Genomic DNA, 15,492 nt, shown 5'->3' on the forward strand with positions numbered 1-15,492 from the left:
TGAAAGGCACTTTCATGGGCTTTCTGTTTTCTTTAGGGTAATTGTTTCCATCTTTGTGGGCAGAACTCAAGGTTCTTCCCCACGGCTGTTACCATCCTCTGTACCTTCTTGAGATTAGTAATCAGTTCTTGATCATTTATGAAGTTCCGGCTGTATGTCAGGCATTGGACACCAGTGCAAACTAGGAAGCCATCCCTGCCCTTCAAGAACTTATACTCTGAATGAAAATGAGGGTTCTGAAGGGGTCTGAGCAGCATTGATGTGAGGGCTCTGAGAGCCGGCCCACTTCCTTCCCTCTCACTCCAAGCTCGTGAGTCCGGACTCCCACCTCAGCAGGCAGCAAACCTGCACTTTCCACATGGGCATCCATCGAGGCCAAATTGGATGGGTCTTCTTTTCTTTTTTCCAGCCATTATTCTTGACTCCAGAGCACACCTCTGTCACACTTCTCTCTCCATTTCTCCACTCACATTTCTACTCCCTTAGTTTGAACCCTCTTTGCTTCTGAGCTATTGCAGTGATACCTAATTTGGTCTCCTTGTCTCAAGCTACATCTTTCTCCATTCTGTCAAATCATGATAATTGATGTCTCCTGATTTTCATCACTTGTATTTCCCAAAACATCCTTTCTCCTTCCCCCAGTGATTTGCCTGTTCTTTATAAAAAGAATTAAGAAAAAACAAAAACAGATCAACTAAAATAACCAACCCATCAGCAAAGTCCCGCAGAATGGGCACTGGCCTGAACTGGCCTGACTGGCCTCAAATACATTTTTGTTTGTTTTTGTTCTTTCCTTTTATATTGTTGTAATCAATGTGCATTTTATTTTCTTCATTCTTATTTGCTCTTTTATCATTTCATGTAAGTCTTCTTATGCTACTTTTAAGTTTTTTCATATTCATTGGTTCTTGCAGCCTGATTTTATTTCACTATATTGAAGTGTCATAATTTGTTTAATTCTCCCAATCCTGTTCTCCCAATTGGTAGATCCAAAAAGAAACCCCTGAAACCTTAGTCTGAGCTGACCACTGCCTTGCTCTGTAAGCTCCTGTGGGCCCCTGATACTTCTAGAAGCAAACACATACTCTGCCATTTTTCTTCACATCCTGGCTTTGATTGACTGTTCCAGCCTTGCCAGTCTACTTTGCATGTTCTTTGATCTTGCTAAACTCATTTCTCAGTGCCTTTGTGCTGGCCAGAAATGCCCTCTTTCCCCATGTCTATTTCCCACAGAACTCATTGCAGACATCACCTTTGGCGTGCATCTCAACCTCCCTCTCTCCGTTCTGCTCTCACAGCTGCTTTGGTGGCTCCCAGCGATTTCCTTGACTATCTTTTGTCAATACTTATTTTGTTTCTATCTCTGTGTGTATATGTTTCTTCCTCCAAATGCCAGAAAACTCTTAAGCCCATCAGTCTGCTATCCATTATGCTACCCTGCCTCCCCTAGAGTAGGGTTATGGTTTACAAGAGTAGTGTGGATGTGAATGGGAGGTGCCCTTTATAGGGAACCTAAATGCAATGCTTCCTTTGGCACATGTTAATTGACTTGGAGGAGGGATCTGGAGGCCATTAAATCTAAATTGCCATACCTAGTTTAAGGGACTCGTCCAGCGAGGTGACTCTATGACACTTTGCTTTTTAATTCAGGGTCCAGTTAGAGTATACAAAAATCATAAAAGAGCTTTAAAGTAGAACTTTGGTCATAACAAATGAAGCCAATAACAAATGAAGAAACGGCAGAGGAGATGATGGACTTTTTGAGCATTAACTGTAATCTGAATGGGAATACCTTTGTGCCCTATGAAGTAAGACAGGAATAATTCCAGAACTAGTCCCTGGGTTTTGCCAGAGGGACGTTGCCTACAGAGACCGCTTGGCTATTTTACCTGAATGAAGCAGGTCTACTTTTCCAGAGTCCTGTATTGTAGTGAAGCATGATGGATAATCTTGATTCTCAGGGTTCTGGGACAGGAGCTAAACTTTTCATTTTGGATGTTCTTTGGGCTTTCCCAAAGGTCAAATGAATGATTTCTTCTCTTGATGGGGAATTTATGTCATCTTTTCTGTCATCTCCCTGTGCCCATGGCTATTTGACCTTCCCATGTGTCTGTTAGATTCTTAACTGGTTTTTGATTACGTGGGTCAGACATATTTAAAAGCAGAATCTGATTTTTTGACTCCATTGCACCTTTCGGAGCACAGTAGTGTATTGTAATTTCCTATCTTTTCCACATTTTGGAAAGGCACCTAAAGAGGGGAGAAAAAAGGCCGTTAGAATCATCTTCGCTTTAAATATTGGTAAATGTATTGCTTCCATCCAAAGACCTCATTTCTTCCTTTTTCTTTTTCTTCCCTCCCTTCCCCCTCATTGCTGTAGAGCCAGATATTCTGAAAACCTTCAGCTTGTCTGTGTTTCTGAAAGGAAATTACCTGCCCTCCGAGCTGGAAGGCACTGCCGTGGCCTCCTACAGCATGTCCACAGGTAAGCTGGGACTTCCCAGAGAGACTCCAAAGCCTGATGTAGCTTTCGAATGAGTCCTAGGAGGGATTAAAGTGCTGTGCAAGAGCACATCAGGGAACCGCTTGACGGCTGTTCTGTCTGCACATGTAAAATGCACTGAGACTGCCTGGTGTCATGGGATGAGAGAGAAAAACGGTGACGTTGCTCTTTCTCCTCCGTCTTATTGGACTTTCACGGAAGCTCAGGGATGTAATATCCCATTTAATGCTGAGGAATCTTTGCAGCGACAAGACATGGGTTCTGCCTGTCTCTGAGCTAGGATCGTAGCTAGGATTTGAACCCAGGCTCTTCAACACAGTTTCCCCGGCGCTGCTTCCCCCCAATTCTAGGCCCCCTATCATAGGTGTGTGCTCACCCCCCCCCCCTCCTCCCCAACACACAGCCCTCTGTACACGAGTGAAGGCAGTAGCGCATCCGTGAACATGTGTGCCGTGGGTAGTGTTTGCATTCAGAGAAAAGTCCATTCCCTCTTGAATTTCAAATAAAGGTAATGCTGATAAGGAGCCACAAGGGGGCGTTCGATGACACGTGCCCATGGCGGGCTGCACTGGATTGAACCTTGCCCTCCTCTAAGCGACTCCTTGTCAGGCTCCCTGTGGCGGTTTCTGGAGCCCCAGGACTGGCACGGGGCCTGTGGGCACCCTGGGGCGGGGAATCGGTTACTGTCCTTCGTATCTCCCCACGCCCACGTCTTCCAGCGTGGTTCCTAATTTGATTGTGTTTCTGTAAACTGCAGACCCTTCCAGAGTAAACTTTCACCAACTTCACATTAGCAGAGGGCGATTTAATGAGATTTCACAGATGTAGTCAATTCTGTTACTTAGGGATGAGTTATTGGCTCGGGTAATGAGCAAATATTCTCCATCTCGCTGCTACACCAACTTTTCCACTCACAATTAATACTTTCATAAAGAGAAACAGCGCAGGAGAGCCGGCCGAACTCTGCTCCTTGGGATTGTTCGTAACTACACCAAATAGTGGGGGGCTGAAACTAATTACCGATGGGAGAGACCTGGGCTATTTATCGATTTTTTTCTGCATCAGTATTTGAAATTTAGAGCCTTGTAAATGTAGTGTCTGTGAAAAAGTCTGACTTTAACTTGTTTCTCCAAACTGATAAATATTAGCTTTGTTTTGTACTTTTACACAAGATAATTTAATTTACTGTCTTGTGTTTCCTTTTTCCTCACCCACTTTCCTCCATCCTCTGCCTCTGATTATAGACCTCAATCCGGATGGTAAGTGAAAGACAACTTTAAAAAAAGTGAATATCACAACTGACATTTGATTGGGCAACAGACATAATATTGTGCTATTGATACATGTGTAAGGATCCAGGCTTTTTGAAGGTGATGCTTTTGCTTTGATTCTTCTGGGAACCGGATTATATAAACTGTGGGAAAGAATGGGGGCAGAAATTTGAGAAGAAAGTCATCAGAAAAAAAGAGAAGTAACCCAATTACTTCTTTCTGAAAAAAGTAAAACAAAAATTTTGAAAATTGTAAAAATTTTACCATGTCAATTGTTTGCCTGGATCATTGTTGACTTTTCTGTATTTAGATAAACAGTCATTGGAAATGGAATCCTCAGGTATTTCCTGTACACATCGCTGCTTTAATCTTGCCTTCCAGAGACACAGGCTTACTTCTCTGTTCTCTCTGGGCCTCATCGCTCCCCTGCCATCCTTTGAATTGGCTGCAGAAGCTCCCTCCTGATGGCGTCCGAACCCAGCACCTCTAGAGGGCTGAGGTCTTTCTGAAATTTAGACTCACTGGCTTATAAAATTCATATTTTAAAACCTATTTCTTGGCGCCAGATAGTATTTAAAAACCGAAGCCTTCTGAACCTCATTGTCACAAAATTGGTGCTGAACATTGCTTACATGTTTTTTCTTTTAAAGCTTTTTTTTTTTTTTTTAATCATTTCAGAATATTTCCAAAGGAAGTGTTTTTACTCACTGTGTAGATTTAGCCCTGCTAGTAGTGGAATTAAAATGCTAAAACCCGGAAAGTGCCCTTTTGTGCTTTAGCAGTGGAATTGTACACTGAGGCAGCTTGCCTTTCCTGGCTCTCATGGGATTAGATGCAAAACTAGCCTATATTTATGTGAAGAACAGCTTGATTTAGATGCTTTACCTCCCAAAGGCAGAGGTAAAGATGACTGTCTCCTCCTGCCCTTGTCCCACTTTAAAAACATACTTCAGTTTTGGGGAGAAAAGTTTTAAGTGCTCAAGCCAACCTAGATGAGCAAGAAGCAAGAAGATGTAGCTTATTCATGTACCGCATACACACAGGGTTTTATATTTCAAAGACTGGCTCCTTTTGGAGGCCTGATCTGTTTCACCTGTGATAGAGCCAAGTAACCCCGTTTTGACAGGAGGAAGAAGAGAATGTAACTGAGGCTTTAGGTTGTCCCATAAGAATTATTTGCCATTTTGGGGGCATTAAAGTTACATGACATGGACAATGTAAAACATGACCGTGGATGACGGGCAGCGCCCCGTGAGAAAATGCAGAGGGGACGGACGTTCTGGCTTCCAGACGGGGCCATCGCCACTTGGGCGGCTTTTGGTCTTGATTCACAGTCTTTTCCTGGCCCTTCCATGAATGTGTGTACACATGTTCAGATACTTGCATAGAATACAGGATGCACATAGAGAGTATTGTAATGTATGTCAGAAGACACATTGTAGACATTTATACACACATACATACACATATGGAGATAGGACACATGTATCTGAACAACTGAGAGATACATATAGCTTTCTCAATTAAGATATATGGCTGTATTACACACATACATCTGTACCTTCATACATAGATATGTAAGATATATGTAAATGAATACATATAAATGCATAGAATTGGTGAATAATATATAAATATAATTTCATGTATTAAAATTAAATATTACTATATTAGTAAATGCTTGATTATAATATCTTATAGCATGCCTGAATTTTTCAAATGCTGGGTCCAAATCCCATATGTATGTATGTATAAATACATATATATCTCTATACACACATATGTACACATACATATATATATGGAAACTGTATATATACTATATGTTATATAAATATGTGTGTATTTGTCTTTTCTCTTTCTTACCCCTTCTCCATGTTTTCATTGGGAGTTATGATTTTTTTTCCCAGCAGGTTTTGGATCTGTTTGACAGTGATATTGGGCTTAAGGGTATGATAGATGTAATTAATATTCTGCTTCAGGGAAAAAAATTCTTTCTGAAGGAAAAAACAGATACGAAAAATGTATATGTACTATATATGTTATATATAATATATATGAAAAATGTATATATACTATATATGTTATGTATAAATATATGAAAAATATATACTATGTATGTTATATATAGTATATATAAAAATGTATACTATGTAAGTTATATATAATATATATGAAAAAATATATATACTATATATGTTATATGTATAGATAGATATGTGTATGTTTGTCTTTTCTCTTTCTCACCCTTCTCCATGTTCTCATCAGGAGTTATGGTTTTTCCCCAGCAGTTTTTGGATCTGTTCTCTGTTTGACAGTTTCCCTTATATTGCTTAAGGGTATGACAGATGTAATTAATATTTTGCTTCAGGGGGGAAAGACATTCTTTCTGAAGATAATTTTATGTTAATTTTCTCACTAAGTGTTAAATAAGTTATTGATGATCACACGCTATGCTTATTCCTTCATACTTGGAAAGAAACTGTGGGGATGCCCAGTTTTGTGACAATGTTGGGGAGAGGTTCAGTGCTATGGGAGAAGTTTAATTGTCTCCAGTTTTTCCTCAAGGCTGCTTTAAGAAACTTGGCCACACCAGTTTAAAAAAAAAATCTTTTTTTTTTTTTAAAGTCATGTATGGAATAAAGAAAAGAAACACCTACTTCAGGAAAAATAAGTGCCATCCTGGCCATTTCCACTAAGTTGAAAGCCACCATTACGGCTGTTTTCAAAAGGCTCTATTCCAGTAGGTTTTCTTTATGTTTGGGCCTTTCTATTGAGTAGAACCAAAGTTTCCAGGTTCTAGGTTCAAACCTAGAAAATAGAAAAGGATCAGAATGTTGGCAGCAAGCTGCAATATTAATATTTCAGTTTTTTCAAAAAAAATGGATTTTTGTGAAGTGTGGAAACCGCCAGAGACTGTTCCCAAAGCTGGCATTTGAAATGTTTAGGTAAGGTGCTCTAGTTCATGATTCAGCAATACTCTAGTATTAATTAAGCACCTCTAGTATTAATTAAGCCCTTTGCCCTCTACTTTGGCTACGAAGACAAAGTGAACCAGCGCCTTCCCTCTGGGGACATCCACTCCTTTGGACCGTGATGCTTTCTGAAATATTCTTCAGAAGCTGGAATCTCCACATGAGCTTCACATAGCGAAAAATAACTGATTTTTGTGCAAACAAAATTGAACGGCTGATTCACATGACTATTTAATTAACTTTTAGCTTTATAATTTAAAGGGGTAATACTTTAAAGCTGCTTTTCACAGCATTTGGTGATCTGAGAGTAGGAAGAAATTTTGGGAGAATCCTGTACTTCCTGAATAATTGAAAACCTTTGATCTGATGAAATTTACTCCTTGAGAACTGGGGCTGTTTCTCTTGTGTGCTACTCCCAGAGCTTAGAATAGAGATTTTAATAAGTTATTGATGATTTATTAATCAGTTATCCAATGAGATCATTGGGTCCTCAGATCATAGTTTTAGAGCTGAAAGAGACCTCAGAGGCCAGCTTCTTCATTTTTAGAGAGGAAGAACAAAGGCTGAGCAAGGGAAGTGACTTGCCCAGATTCACACAGCTGGTATTGCCACTGCTTGGCAACCAGGGTCTTTCTGGCATTGTTTATTACTTGAGCTATATCTTACGTGATCCGTACATGATATAACTATGTCATGGTGTCATTAATTAGCTCAAACTGCTATTTGACTTGAGTTGTAATTTTCTTTTCTTTTTTCTTTTGTGCTGAGGCAATTAGGGTTAAGTGACTTGCCCAGGGTCACACAGCTAAGTGTCTGAGGCCAGATTTGAACTCGGGTCCTCCTGACTTCAGGGCTGGTGCTCTATCCACTGCACCACCTAGCTGCCCTTGAGTTGTTATTTTCAATGTTTTGGTTTTCAGGTCCCTTAAAATCTGGACCTGTTTATTTCTATATTTACATGCACCAAGAAGCATGTGATTTTATCAATGTAGATACCAGCTCTTAGACTATAACTCTTTTTTTTTTTTTAATCATTTACTAGTTTGTTAGAGAGTTCCCTTGACTAGAATGTTATAACCTTTCTGCTTTGTCCCTTTCTTCCCCCAGTTGTTCAGAGACTCTCTGAATCTGCAAAGCTGATCTTTGAATGGCAGTCTCCCCTTGGGTCTATATTCCAGACTCGTCCCATAAAGATTTTCTAGAGGTGGTGATCCGACCGTGTTTCCACATCAGAGAAGTTCCTTTCTAGATATATATCTTTCTCTAAAGATTTGGACTCTAGGGATTTAGGTTCCTGGCCATTGAGAGGAGCACAAAGCCCAGCTCCTTGCTTTTGTCATCTCCCATTTCTGAACCAAGCATCAAGACATGTTAGATTGACCAGTCTTATTACAAGGTGCCAGTGACACAGTGCTGGGCCTGGAGTCAGACAGACTCCTCATCCTGAGGTCATTCTAGTCTCAGACACTCAATAGCTGTGCAGTCCTAGGCAAGTCCCTTCACCCTGTCTGCCTCAGTTTCCTCATCTGTAAAATAAACTGGAGAAGGAAATGGCAAACCACTCCAATGTCATGAAGAGTATGACACAACTGAAAACCAACTCCGCAACAAACGTCCCTAGCCCATTGGATTCTTGTTGATATTTTAATTTTTTCTAGTTTTTGGTCTGAATAACACTAACTTTTGTCTGTGTTTGAATAAGTCTTTAACAAGCTTTACTCAAATACCCACAGGAATAAGAATAAACATGTGTTTCAGATAAATAGAGAATCAGATATACAATGAAGTCGATTATTATGTAACTTATTCATTAATAGGTGCCTAATAAATGCTCATTGAATTGAGTGGAATGTGACTTAGAAAAACTTCCTCCATCCTGTAGCAAAGGTGCCTTCTCCATTTTGAAGAAGTGAATAGACATAAAATAAATACAGAGGACCCAACTCAATCTTGGTTTCCAGTTTGTATTCTGTATATTCTGGGATATTTCTAAGCCATTTTAATTTATCTATTATTTATGTATTCATTATTTATTCTTCAGTAAGAAAATTAGGAAATAATTTTAAGAATTTTCTTACTGGTTGGGAGATAAATTTTTAAAATTTCTGAATAGAAGTTTCAGGTATGGTAATATTCATTCAGTCTTTTGTTGGGGTAGAAAATAGGGGGGCAACTCTGTGTCCTTAGCCCTTTGGTTCTAATTTATCGTGCTTATGGATTTGTGTACTGAGGGCTTTTTGGAAACTGTCCATTGATGGAAGGCCTTGATTGAATTGACATGGTTGTAGATGACAGCCATCATACACCAACGCCACAGAATCAGTGGTTATTTTTCCCTGGAGTCTGCTGATGTTAGGACTGGATGGGTGCTAAGGCATTGGGAGGCTGCAAATTTTCAGATATCCATTTTGGCATCAAGTTGACAAAATGAACAGGAGAAAAAAGGTCCCCTATTTCAGAATTCGAGAAAAACTGTTGCTTTTAAAGTCGGGAATTGCCACACGGTTGTTTTTCCTTCTGATATTTCAGGTATCCCTCGAGTTGTCCAGTGTAAATTCAGACTGCCCCTGAAATTGATTTGCTTGCCCAGTCCACCTTTCAAAATAGCGATTCACAAACTCACGATTGATACGAACAAGCCTCCTATCAGCCTCTCCAGCCTCTTCCCAGGTAGGCCTTTGGAAGGGTGTGTGTGTGTGTGTGTGTGTGTGTGTGTGTCTGTGTGTGCGTCAGTAATATGAGAAATGTTAGGTATTTAAAATGGACTCCTCTCCTCGGTGAGTAACGAGGGGATAATTATAAGATAATCAGCAAGTCAGCAAAGAAGAATGTTTCAAGGATTCCCCTCACCCCGCTCCATTTTGCCTGGTCAAAGGTGTAGCTTATATCAACAAAGTAATAACATGTAGCTTTTAAGTTTGATTCTAAATATTTTAATCATTATTTTCCTTCGTCATTCAAAAATGAAAGCATCAAATGTGTCTTTTGAGATGGCAGGATTTCTTTGCCTGGAATGTAAATATTTATTATACATCTTTATTGTAGGTACATAAAATAAACCCCCTTTCTAAGTATACCCTTCTGCCCCAGGTGAGTAATCCTATAAATAGCTTCTCTTGGGCGGGCTGAGCCTTGCAGCATTTGGAAAAGGAACATGTTCATTCTTTGGCCCCCGTTGTCTGCCGGCGCTTCCCCCCACCCCCCCCACCCGAGGACGGGGACAACTCTGGGACTCGGCGTGGGTGTGTGAGTGCAGGGAAGTGTGTGACAGAGCCCACGAGGTTCCAGGTCTTTTTTCTTAGGAACTCAGCTCAGCTAGTTCTGGGGCACCCCACATATTTACTTTTTGGGGGAATAGTGTGGAATTAAAAAAAAGTGCTGATTTCCTCAGCCTTCATATGCCTCCTTAATAAATTCAGCATTGCTGCCTCAGCAATGCAGCCTTACCTTGGCATTTGTGATAGGATTCAAAATACAAAATATCCTTCCCGACAAGATTTTAGAAATATTGTGGTAAGTCGAGATTTATGTAATTACTTAAGAGTACTGAAACTTTATTTTTGATTGTTTTGTAAGATGTTTTCATAGCTCTTTTTTTTTGAAAATTCATTAATCTAATACATTAGCTTACAAATATATTTTATTCTGGTATTTGGTTTCTTAATTGTATTATTTTAGGGGAGAGAGGAGGTGCTTGTGTTTGCATTTTGGAAGCTTTGTTTACTTTCTTTTTGTATAACCTGCCAAATTGGGACTCCTCACCACAGGTCAGTCTGTGTAATTAATTTGAAAGTCAGAGTGATGACTGTGTCCTATATTCATTATTTATCATTAACAAGGAGTCCCTCATGCAGTCAGTCATTGTCTTTCTGGGGAAGGAGAGTTGGAAATTGAGTTGAATAAGATGTTAGAATTTGTTGGATGCTCAGGTGATTCGCTCTGGCCAACTGTGTTGTCCCTGGGGGCTTGATAAGTGTATTTAAAGTGATGAGATCCAGGGACTGATTGCCTCAAAATGAGAAGAGGGAGGTAATGTTATAAAAGAGGCTCCATCTTTCAAGTTGAGCAGACCTGGTGTGTTAAAGAAAGCGTTAATGAATCATTGTTTTCTGAGAGACAGGATTATGAAATATTCTAGGTCAGACTGAGGTCTTCTGGATGCTTAACAGTCGGTCCTCGGTGGGTGAGTGGTGGGGGTGGGGTGCACTGCATGTAGATCTGTCCCATGCTCCCCAGACTTGGGGGGATGTGTAGCCCAGCCCGATGGGGCTTGGTGCACGTGCCCTTCCTGAGCTGTGTTGGTCAAGACTCCTGAAGTCTCAGTATTTATGGGACTCTGACTGCTTAGATATTGTGACTGTGAGAAAATCTAGTGTGCCAGCTTGTTAGCGATTAGACCTCTCGTTGGAACAGGCAACCCAGAGCCTGAGGTCCTTGCCATTGTCGACCGGCGAGATTTCGGGGCTCTCTTTGGAGTTACCTGAAGCAATTCAGTAAATTCCTGGCTGTCCTTGGTGGCCTAATTAGGGCAGCAATGACTGAGGGACATCTGGGTGTAGTCAACTTGAAATATCTTTAGAACGTTAAACAAGTTAAGCGATATTAAGGGGGTTGAGGCTTTCCCACTTTCTAGAGAAAGACAAAAGCCTGAGAAATGATTTCATTAATGTCTGGAACCTCTTTCCTGAGAGTTCTTGGCACATCACTTATGAAGGAAGTCATTTTCTTATTTAAAATCAATGAACAAAGAATTAGAAATACTGCACCAAATCATGTGCCTGGTCCCTATGGAAGCTGGAACTCACTGGTCTTTTCCCCCCCATTGTTTACATGAATGAATACTGAACTTGGTTAAGTAGAACAAATACACTGGCCCAGTGCAGTAATGTCCAATAAAACCCAGCCAATTAAAACTTCTACACATTTCAGTGGACACAAATTATATTTAACATGACCTCTCCTTTAGCCCTACTGATATGGAGAGATTTTTTATGTCATCAGAACTTTTAAGTCCCCACCGCTGGGGTCTGTTTGGATCAGATTCCTACCAGGGATGCCTCTTCCTCAGGCTGCGAGGATGGAGACAATGTTGGTCAATGTGATTTAGCCAGAAAATGTTAGAGTAGCATCAGTAGAAGGGGCCTTCTTGAAGAAATGCAGTTCAATTCAACATGCACTTATGTTTACTGTGTATTATGACTGTGTATTGGGGATTACAGCTATATTAGGGGACAGGGATAAGGAGAAAAAATGGACACAATTCTTGCCCTCAAGGACCTAGAAGCTAGAATGGCTAAAATGGACAACCCACGGACGAGTAAAGATTTCATAAACCACCCAGAGGAAGATCAGCTTAGGTAGTCAAGCTTTCCTGAGAAGGTCACAGAGGATGAGGCAGTTTTTCCTCGGAGTTAACCAGCAGTAAAATACCTGTCCCGGTCTGCTTTTCCTCTCAGGCTTTGCTGAGCAGCTGGATGATGATCAGGGGAACGTGATTGGCTTTCGCTTCATAACCGGCTCCCGTGTCACCCTCCTGGCGTCAAAGACCTCTCGTAAGTAAAGCTAAATTGCTGATTCTCAGTCTCACAGAAGAAGCATCTGACTCTGGATGTGTTTTCTGGATAATGGGTGGGAAAGGCCAGAGTAGAGGAGGCAGCATGGGGTCCTAAAAAAGGCAAAACTTGAACCAGATGCTGTGGAGTCACATCCTGGGTCTGCTGTTGGCCTGGTGGGTGACCTTGGCAAGACAGCCAATCTGGGTTTCTTCATCTTTAAAAGGGAAGTAGGGGGTAGGCAGAAAACTCCCCCTGGTTACTCACCCCCCACCCTCCATCAGTGTTGCCTCCTGCAAACAGAATGGAATAGGAAGCTCCTTGAGGACAGGGATTCTCATGGCTTTGTATCTGTATCCCTAGTATGTGGTTCTTATTTAGTTGCTTAGTCGATGCTCATTCATTCATTCATCTCTAGTATCTCTTCCAAATCCAAGTTCTCTAAGCCCAGTCCCTGGAGAGTTTAAAGGTGGGGAAAACATGTAATATTCAGCCTTTTCAAGTGTTCTAATCCCTTCAAAAGCCATATTCTCCCATGCCTCACTTAACTGCCAAGGCTACGTTTGGTAGGAAAACTAAACTTGAGCAATAATATTTAGGCACAAAGAAACATCAGTATTTCCAGAAAAGACTTGGTGGGATCCAAAGGAGTTTGGTGAATGCTTCCTTGGCTCAGTTCCTTTTGTGGCTCTTCCTTCCCATAGCACTTCCTTCTTTTCTTCCATTTTCTTGTTCTTTGGAATGATGGGATCCTATCCATCATTCTTATCTAATGCTAAGTGTTCTGTTGAAAACTTTTCTAAAATAGTGCGGCAAAGTTGGTTTCCGATCCTATTTGTACGCTTCATTTTACTTGGTAATGCTTTATGCAAGGTCTTTACCTTAGAGTAAAGAAAGGAAAGAGAAAAATAGTTTATACATTGTATGGATGGAAATTATTTTGTTGATTACATGTATTATTTTGTTAGTGGGATAAAGACAAAATAAAATGATGTGTAGGACATTGGTGTTTCCATGGATATGGTCTCCATTGGACTAACCATTTGAATATTTGGGACATTCAGATGAGTGACTAAACTTTTAATTTTTTCCCTGTATACCACAATAGAGATGATTAAGCTGAAGGATGAGAAAATTTCTCTCTTTCACTTCATCCTCTAAGAATAAAATTGAGTTTTATTGAAACTTTCTAATACTCTTTTCTGCTCCATGAGGAGTCTTTCCTCTAAACTCTAGAGAGTTTTGTTTTTCAATCCAGAGGGACTCAAGATGTTCAAGGAAAGCAGTGTCTTTTTACACCACAGACATTCATGGTCTTTATGAGCTTGATGGGTCTTGAAAAGTCATCTGCCTCTAAAATCATACTTGATATCATGGCCAAGCTTTGAGGGAGACATGGCAATTTTGGTTCAATTTCCTGATTTACTCTGGACCAGACCAAGCCGCCAACTGGTAACACTGTGCTGTTTATTGTCTGAGGTATTGTATCCTTCAGGGAGCCAAATAGCTTTTTATTGCCAGCAAGTGATAGACTTTCTAATTTAATTGGAGCTTCTTACACGAACATGAAAAAATCGAGGGAGAAGCATCGAGATTGTGTCTTTCAGCCAACAGACTGCATTAGCCAAATTCCTCAAATTCTGTGCGCTGTTCCTAAGTCGAAGAAGCAAAGTCTGGCCTTAGTGTTCTCCAGCTCAACCAACTTGCTCACTCCCTGTGTTTCTAAAATAAAAAATAAACCTCATCAGCCTGGCATTGGAGGGCCCAGCTGCGTCTCCAGTTTTATTTCTTTTTTTTTGCTTTCTCTTCTGTCTTCTGTAGTTCAGTCCAAATCTAGCTATTCGCCAGATTCTCACCACCGGCCTTCTCTTGTCCATGGAGGATACGCCTTTCTTGCCCTAGGCTCCCAAGCCCCAGCTGTGGCCTTCACTACTTCTGGTAGAGAAGGCTGGAGGTTGTAATTGGAGAAATAGCTTGTGGGAATGAGAAGAACTTTGATCTTGGAGGGCAGAAGTCGAGGTTCCGGAGTCACAGTCTAAGAGACTTGATTTCCATATCCCTAAAATGGGGAGAGTGATGGCTGGTGGGCCTTCCTTAAAAGGCCTTTAAGGCTTAAATTATGTTTGTAAAATGCTTTGCAAACAATAAACTAGTCGATAAGTGATCATTGTCATTATCGCCATCACCATCATCACACATTATAATACTAAAACTGGGAAATAATCATGAAATAAAGCAATTTTATGGATGAAAGAGGAAAGGTTAAATACAGCATTTATCTATTTCTATCCGGGAAGGAAGGAGGGAAACCAGAGCTGACTTACAGGTGCTTATAGGCCAGGTTGCAGGCCCTGGGCAGTGGGCCGTCTCATGAGGCAGATGCTTCTACCTCCTTTTTTACACTGCAGGACTCTGAAGCCAACAGGTTAAATGAGTTGTCCCAAATGGGGGAGAGAGCCCCGTGGGAGGACAGGGAGCTGGCCATTTAACTTGGGCCAGTTTGTGGAGAGCCTTGAATGCCAAATGCAGGAGTTGATATTTAGGCCTTGGGGATAAGAACACACTGATGCTGATTGAATGGACCTACTGCTTTGGGAAGATCACTGAGCCGCTGAGGAAGGTCACGAGCAACAAGCTGAGCCCTTGGTGGTTCAGGGGAAGGGGGTGTTGTGGCTTTGTTGTTTAGTCTGGAGCAGGAGACCCTGCTCCATGCCTGTGGTGGGGTGAAGAGAACAGCTTCCTTTCCCTTGTGCTCCCTCTCTCTAATAGGTGAGCATGACATGTTCTTTGTCCTTCCTCTTGAGCTCCAACTTTTAAATTAATGCCTATGGCCACACTCATATAGTGGTTAAGTTGATGGGAAGTGTGTTAACCAGGATCGCTTGGTGTCAACTGCTTATATCGATCCCGATTGTCCCCAGAGGAGGTCTCCCTCCCCGCTTTATTTATTTATTTTTGTTGAGGCAGTTGGGGTTAAGTGACTTGCCCAGGATCACACAGTGGTTTTATTTTTACAAATATTTCCAAGAGTCTGTATTATAGCTCCTCGTACTTGGTGGGCCTCTGTCACAAGTTGCTCAGTAAATGGAAGCCACCTCTGTAGCGTCTGGGGGCTGTCCACCTTTGGGAGCCATGTTGTATAATGGAGGCAGGAAACAGTTATCAAACCATAGAAATTTTTACATAAAATC

The 15,492-nt window shown here is 41.0% G+C and overlaps 1 protein-coding gene across 4 annotated transcripts in view; it reads left to right on the plus strand.

Moving 5' to 3' along the window:
* Window positions 1-15,492, plus strand: part of BBS9 (Bardet-Biedl syndrome 9) — a 282,920-nt gene that overhangs the window by 104,796 nt on the left and 162,632 nt on the right. For 3 of the 4 annotated variants that reach the window (XM_031952936.1, XM_031952951.1, XM_031952960.1), the window contains 4 exons: window positions 2,381-2,485; window positions 3,748-3,762; window positions 9,279-9,419; window positions 12,206-12,301. In XM_031952936.1, coding sequence (XP_031808796.1) covers window positions 2,381-2,485; window positions 3,748-3,762; window positions 9,279-9,419; window positions 12,206-12,301 — 357 coding nt within the window. The remainder of the gene's footprint in view (window positions 1-2,380; window positions 2,486-3,747; window positions 3,763-9,278; window positions 9,420-12,205; window positions 12,302-15,492) is intronic. The other variant, XM_031952944.1, reaches the window with a different exon arrangement.

Source organism: Sarcophilus harrisii, chromosome 1, assembly GCF_902635505.1.
Source record: "Sarcophilus harrisii chromosome 1, mSarHar1.11, whole genome shotgun sequence".
In the NCBI taxonomy this organism is placed as follows: domain Eukaryota; kingdom Metazoa; phylum Chordata; class Mammalia; order Dasyuromorphia; family Dasyuridae; genus Sarcophilus; species Sarcophilus harrisii.